The sequence below is a fragment of the Emys orbicularis genome, chromosome 9 (genome assembly GCF_028017835.1).
Source record: "Emys orbicularis isolate rEmyOrb1 chromosome 9, rEmyOrb1.hap1, whole genome shotgun sequence".
Lineage (NCBI taxonomy): Eukaryota > Metazoa > Chordata > Testudines > Emydidae > Emys > Emys orbicularis.
The window spans coordinates 45947120-45954540 of record NC_088691.1 but is presented as its reverse complement, the minus strand read 5'-3'; the positions used below and the strand labels follow the sequence as shown (position 1 = coordinate 45954540).

Here is a 7421-nt window from a genome sequence, read left to right as displayed (position 1 = left end):
GGGCTTCGGCCGGGTTTAGTCTCCTCGGGCGGGGCCGCAGGGAGTGAGTGGAGCCGAGCCGGCGTAGGACCGACCGAGCGCTCCTCTCAGAGCGGCCGGTCCCGCTGGCATGATCCGCGTCCCCGCCATGATCCCCTCCGGCCGCCTGTGAAGGGTCCCGGCGAGCTGAAGTCTGCGAGGGGCTGCGGGCGGCAGCAGGACCCCGCCCGGCGAGCTGCGCTCTGCGCCTTCCCTTCCCCCCGCTGGCTCTGAGTAGAGGCTGGCTCCGCTTGGCGAGGGTGTGACCCGTTGGAGCTGGCGCCTCGGTGCGTTCGGGGCTGCCCGGAGAGCGCTGCCAGGCTACAGCTCACCGGCGCCTCTCTCGCGCCTGGGGCAGTGGTGTGTTGCTTGTAATTGCTGGCAAGTTTGACGCTCCTGGCCAGTGAGGTCTGAGACCCCCTTCGACCAGGCCATGAGGAGCAGGAGTAACTCCGGGGTGAGGCTGGATGGCTATGCCAGGCTGCTGCAGCAGACCATCCTCTGTCACCAGGTGAGGTGGGCTGAACTATCAGGGCGGCTGCTGGCGGCCAAGGGGAGGTGGGCGCGGCTAAGGGGAGGTGGGCGCCGCCGCGCTGACTTGGAGGCTGCTAGCTCAGCTCAGTGCTTTGCACTGGGGTGTCAGGCAGGTGGGATGATGGCACTTAGTTAGAGTTAGTAGTGTGCTGCTCCATCTTCGTGACACTTAGTAGACTCTACTAGATCACTGTAACCCAAGGTTGGGAATGGGGAAACTGAGGTAGAGAGCTGCTTCAAGTCCACATGTGTTGGAGCTCGGATTGTCTAGCTATCTTTAGTACTTGTCTAACTCCCTCTGGTAGTAGCTGAGAGCACCCTGCAATCTCTAACGTATAGCCTCACAACACCCTATGAGGTAGGGCAGTGCTGTTATCCCCACTGTACCAATGGGGCACTGAGGCACAGAGATGCTACCACCCAGGTCCTCAAAGGTATTTAGGTGCTTAATTCCCACTGAAATCAATGGAAGTTAGGTGCCTAAATACCTGTGAGGGTCTGGGCCTAAGTGACTTTCACAAGGTCACACAAGAAGGAATTAAGATTAGGGCTCCTAGTCCAGGCTAGCACCTACCACTGGACCAGCCTTCCTCTCTGGGAGGAAAGAAATTAGAAATTGGTATCCCATGGTTTACAGTCCTGTGTTCAAACCACTGTGTTACCTTGCTTTTCTGTGAATATTGTGTTTGCTGTTCAGTTTCCCTGGATATAACAGGATGAGGCCATTGGTGTGGCGGGGGGGTGGGGTGGGGGTGAGGGAAATGCACACTTCTGAGAGAAGGCAGCTGAATGTGGGGGAATCAAGTCGTGTGGGATCTTCAGAGAAGTAGATTTACAGGGGAGTAACCATCCCTTCTCTGAAGATCTCCTACTGGTTCCTGTCCTCCTGGGGTGCAGCATGCTGCAAACAATGTGGTGTGGGTGGGGCCTGTGTACCGAGATGGGCGGGATAGAGGTACCTAATGTCAAATAAAGAGCATCCCATTGTTTAAAGTATTCCTCTGCCTTTCTGACCAGTTGTGATTCAGCCATGGAAAGCTCTGAAGCTAACTGGAATTAGCTGTTCTAGCTGTGGCTGTGGAAAAGCCTTTTCCACTGTGTATAGCCTTCCCTCTTCGGTCGAGAGAGCACCTTCCCCAGCAGGCCCTTAAAAGGGGTCCCAAATAATGAGTGTTTGTGTTACACTGGAGCAACTGATCTAGTGAATGGGGTTTTAAAATCAGGCCAGGTGAACTGAGATCATAGAACTGGTTGAGGAAGTTTGGCAGGAACCTGGTACAAATGCAGTGGTGTCTGTTTACATGTCAGTCATGATCTTTGCAAATGCCAGGCTGCATGGTGCTGCAATGCCCACATGACACATTAGCTGTCCTCTCGGAGGAGTAGCCTTGCTCCTGCTCCGACTCCAGGCAAGGCTCTGGCAATTAGTGGTGTATCCTAGATTCTCTTTGTAATGCAGTAATATTTGGGTTTGCTGCCCATCGCAGATTCCTGAGCAGAGGGGGTGATAAGGACCAATGGAGCTCAAAAATGTGTGAGAGAAAAGGGTGGTGCTCCTGTGCTGGGCAAGCCCTTGGTGTGCGGTTGGTGGATGGCTGGCTGGATTGGACTCAGCAGAGAGGATCAGTGCACTGAACTGGTGTAACGGCTCATTCTGGAATTTGACTGTTTGGCTTGACCCCATTGGTTGGCTGTGCTGTAGGAACCACTGAGATGATGCAGGCTGTGATTAACATCTTCTGAGCTTTGCGGAACCCCGGGGTCATGTCCTGCTGCTGTTGGGATGTACATGCGTTCTGGCACAACCTTGGTGGATTGCTGGGCCCCTTGGGAGCATCTGGCTGCACAGAGGAATGCAGTAGCCTGATGGACATGGCAGCAAAGAGTCTTAAGCTTTGACGTTCTTCTCCTCAAATTCAAGCCTGAGTCCTGCAGTGTCTGGAGCCCAGTCCCTTGTGCTCACATCACAACGTGCACCTGGCCACAAGTCACTTTGGGGGGGAGATCCTGGGGAAGTTGTCTGTTTCCTGTCATCTCCTACAGAACGTGGTGCTTCCAGAGCAAGGGTTAGGCAGAAGTTCTCAAAGTAGGTCCTAAGAGCTCTGCATTTTTAAGATGTCTGCTACATTGTTGGTTGTCCCTTGTGAAACATCTGCCTTTGCAGCGTTGTGATCTGTACCGGTGATTGTGGGTTTGTGACTTTTCAAAAATGAGATGTCTTGAGCTTCAGAGAATTTGCGATTCTAGGGAGGAAGGAATGTCCAGTGGCTAGGACCCCAGCACAGGACTTGGGAAATCAAGGTCCAATTCCCCTCACTCTTCCATAGCTCCTTGTGTGACTTTGGCCAAGTCACTGAGACTCTGTGCCTCAGCTTCCCCATCTGTAAAATGGGGACAGTAGCACTGCCCTACCTCACGGGGAGCTGGGGTGGTGGTTGTAAGATAAAGATCTCGTGGTAATGGTGGGCCAGATGGGTAATCAGATAAGTATGCTGATGTTGCCTTGGCGTATAACACTGAGCCCTTGCTTTCCCTTTTATTATTTGTTTTCCTCGTGGATAAACAAGACTCTCTAGTTTTCCCCCCCCATTCACAACCTGTTTATCTCCCTAATGGCCAGCCTTCCCCCAAGTTTTCAGGGCTGGAAAGCTGATTTCATGTCTTTTCCTCCCTCACCTGACCTTCCCTCATGTTGCAGGACCCGGTGACAGGATTGCTCCCAGCCAGCTGTGATCACAAAGATGCCTGGGTCCGGGATAACGTCTACAGTGTGCTGTCCGTGTGGGGCCTGGGCTTGGCGTACCGCAAAAATGCAGACCGTGATGAGGACAAGGCAAAGGCATACGAGCTGGAGCAGGTATGAGAAACCTACAGGAGGGATGGCTTGGAAAGCTCACAGCTGATGTCCTGAGACTCGCATGCAACTCGAACCCTCTAAACACTGGAGACTGAACTAAAGATTAAACTCTTCTTGTAAGCAGGGCCCCTTGTATCTCATCACACAGTAGTAGAGGAATTTGCTGTGGAATCTCACGTTACTCACAAAACAGTGCACCAGAATCACTGTGTTGATTTTTTTTCTTTCAAGATTAAGGCTTCTAGCCCTTACAGTTGGTTCTGACACTTAAGGTTAACAGGTGCACCCAAAGTCTGTCTGTCTGCTGACAGCCTGAAACGATGGCTCTGAGAGGAGTGAACTTCTCCAGTTCCACTCACCAGGGTGTTTGTCACCATTAGGTTTCAGCGTTAACATGACTGCTCTCCATTTGAGTGAAGCTTCTATCTACAGTATCTATCCCACAATACCGAAACGCTTCCTAGGAGCCAGAAGTCTCAGCTGCTGAACCCTCCAATCTCCCCACCTCTTCTCCCCCAATCCACAGAACCTTCTACATGGCTTTTTTTCAGCAGAGAATTTTGCAGCATGGTGGAAATGTAGGGGCAGTATTGAACTTAGTATATTGAATTACACAGTTGGGGATCTGATAGCACAATGACAGGCACTTGTGTAAGAATCATAACTAGGCAGATGGAAAAGGAATTCTGTTCTGAATGTCTTAATCACTTTCATATTTAAGTCAATAAAATCCCCTCCCCCTCTGTCTTTGTTCCTCCTGAAGCTGCTGAAGATTCTTTACTCTGCACTGGGGGAGTAGAATCTAGTTCACTTGCCATGGGATCTTGTTTGTCAGACTAACATAAAATAAACCCCCAAAGGGTCTGACAGTGGAGATACAGCAAGAGCATAGTAACAGACCCATGGAGTTTAAGGCCAGATCATCTAGTCTGTCCTCTTGTCTATCACAGGCCCCCAGCACCCCCACACAATCTCTCCCTTTGCACCTAGCCTTCTGGGATGAAAAACCTACAGATAGCTTAAATTCAGGCAAATCAAGTGTCACTTGCCCTTTAAGCTATGCTGTAACAAATCCCTCTCTGAGGAGAGCTGTATGTGATGGATGGGCTGTGTATCTGTTAAAGTTCCATGCTGTGATTTCCAATATTGTTCTTGCTCTCTTTCATGGAGGTCAGCTGTAAGAAGAGAGGCAGGATGGTCCAGTGGTTAGGGTGCTAGCCTATGACTTGAGAGCCCCAAGGTTCAATTCTCTGCTCTACCACAGACACTGTGTGACCTTGAACAAATCACTCAGCCTCTCTGGGCCTCCGTTCCCCACCTGTACAATGGGGATGATAGCAATGCTCTGCCTCATGAGATGTTATGAGAATGAATTTATTTAAAGATTGTGAGGTTCTCAATACTTTGGTATTGGGGGGGACCATAGAAGTACCTTAGATAGAAGATTGAGGGAAGGATTCTCTGTTAATCCTTATCATTCAGAATTAACCCCAGAAATATCCAAAGGAGATGTGGAGCCATTTTGGACTGGTGCTCTTCAAACTGCTGATAGTATCTTAAGGCCTCAGATGGGGAAAGTCAGGGATCTAAAAGCTGTTCTCGTCCAAACGGTTTGTTCTCTGACCTGGAGCTTGCTGAAAAATTCCAGGTGAGCCCCGGGAGTTCCCTGAGTAAGCCTTACTAGGATCAGAGGAGAACTCTGGAGTGCAAACAGTTCGTGTGTGTGTGTGTGTGTGAGCTGCTTAGAACTCTGGGGAATCTGTATTTGTATCCTCTAAATCATCAGAGAAATACTTGATGACTCAAACATTTTAGAGCCAGGGCTATTTCTCATAGCACACTAACCACTGGCTTCAGGTTAAATCCACTCCATGGGGAGCCTTGCAACCAGAAAAACACATGGAACATATAGTCTAACGGGGAGCTGATTGCCTTGGCAGGATGGCATTTCAGACCCTCTCTTCCCATGACGTGCATCACCTACACGTCCCTGGTGGATGGTTTCAATTTCCCTTGTATGTCTTTTCTGTAGATAGTTGGCTCCTTTGGGCAGGAATGCAGGACTTGATGTTCCCTTCAATGGGGTGGGCGGGAGAGAATCAGGCAACTCCCTGATCCTGTGCCAGGCCAGCTCTGGAATCAATTATTTCAGCCTAGTGAGAAATGGAGGGTAGGTCCAGGAAGAGTGTCTTTTGTGGCATTGTAAAGTCTGCATTACAGGGATAGGAACATTAAAACTGCATGGCTGGAATGCTTACAGCTCAATGCTAGCACCTCTAGAGAGAGAGACACTTAAGGTATTTCTGCACTCTCTATTGTGTGTGATATCTTGGTCAACATGAAAAACCCGAGTTCTCACTGGGGAAAGAGAATAACTAACTACCCAGTTTCAGTGGCACAGGGCAGTGGTATGTTATAGCTGAAGTACTGCATGCAGTGGGCAAGTATCTGGGTTACAGTTGGATGATTCACTTCTTGTGGATGACACAGAAGAATTGAGCATTAAGAGGGCCTTGAATACAGCGAGGATTTGAGGCAGGATGGTGAGGATCTGCTGCTGGCAAGATGGGAGTATAATTGCAGACCCAATGCAGGGGGCAGTTTGGAAACGGCGCAGGGGTGGGAGTGAGCAGAGATGACAGATGGGACGCAGAGCTGGCATTGTTAACAGAATGGACGTGGCTGGAGATACAGACCCAAGTGGGATGTGTTGGGTAGGGAATCATTCAGGTGATCATAGAATATCAGGGTTGGAAAGGACCTCAGGAGGTCATCTAGTCCAACCCCCTGCTCAAAGCAGGACCAATCCCCAACTATATCATCCCAGCCAGGGCTTTGTCAAACCTGATCTCAAAAACTTCTAAGGAAGGAGATTCCACCACCTCCCTAAGTAACACATTCCAGTGCTTCACCACCCTCCTAGTGAAAGTTTTTTCCTAATATCCAACCTAAACCTCCCCCACTGCAACTTGAGACCATTACTCCTTGTTCTGTCATCTGCCACCACTGAGAACAGTCTAGATCCATCCTCTTTGGAACCCCCTTTCAGATAGTTGAAAGCAGCTATTAAATCCCCCCTCATTCTTCTCTTCTGCAGACTAAACAATCCTAGTTCCCTCATCTTCTCCTCATAAGTCATGTGGTCCAGACCCCTAATCATTTTTGTTGCCTTCCGCTGGACTTTCCAATTTTTCCACATCCTTCTTGTAGTGTGGGGTCCAAAACTGGACACAGTACTCCAGATGAGGCCTCACCAATGTTGAATAGAAGGGAATGATCACGTCCCTTGATCTGCTGGCAATGCCCCTACTTATATAGCCCAAAATGCCGTTAGCCTTCTTGGCAACAAGGGCACACTGTCGACTCATATCCAGCTTCTTGTCCACTGTAACCCCTAGGTCCTTTTCTGCAGAACTGCTGCCTAGCCATTCGATCCCTAGTCTGTAGCAGTACATGGGATTCTTCCATCCTAAGTGCAGGACTCTGCACTTGTCCTAGTTGAACCTCGTCGGGTTTCTTTTGGCCCAATCCTCTAATGTGTCTAGGTCCCTCTGTATCCTATCCCTACCCTCCAGCATATCTACCACTCCTCCCAGTTTAGTGTCATCTGCAAACTTGCTGAGGGTGCAGTCCACGCCATCCTCCAGATCATTAATGAAAATATTGAACAAAACCGGCCCCAGGACTGACCCTTGGGGCACTCCGCTTGATACCAGCTGTCAACTAGACATGGAGCCATTGATCACTACCTGTTGAGCCCGACGATCTAGCCAGCTTTCTATCCACCTTATAGTCCATTTATCCAGCCTATACTTCTTTAACTTACCGGCAAGAATACTGTGGGAGACCATATCAAAAGCTTTGCTAAAGTCAAGGAATAACACATCCACTGCTTTCCCCTCATCCACAGACCCAGTTATCTCCTCATAGAAGGCAATTAGGTTAGTCAGGCATGACTTGCCCTTGGTGAATCCATGCTGACTTTTCCTGATCACTTTCCTTTCCTCTAAGT

General features: G+C 49.7%; 1 protein-coding gene across 1 annotated transcript in view; it reads left to right on the top strand.

Moving 5' to 3' along the window:
• Positions 1-330: 330 nt before the first annotated feature.
• PHKA1 (phosphorylase kinase regulatory subunit alpha 1) overlaps positions 331-7421 on the top strand; it is a 91416-nt gene continuing 84325 nt past the window's right edge. The window contains 2 exon segments of the mRNA XM_065410307.1: positions 331-529; positions 3251-3409. Of these exon segments, the coding sequence (XP_065266379.1) occupies positions 452-529; positions 3251-3409 (237 nt within the window). The 5' untranslated portion in view covers positions 331-451.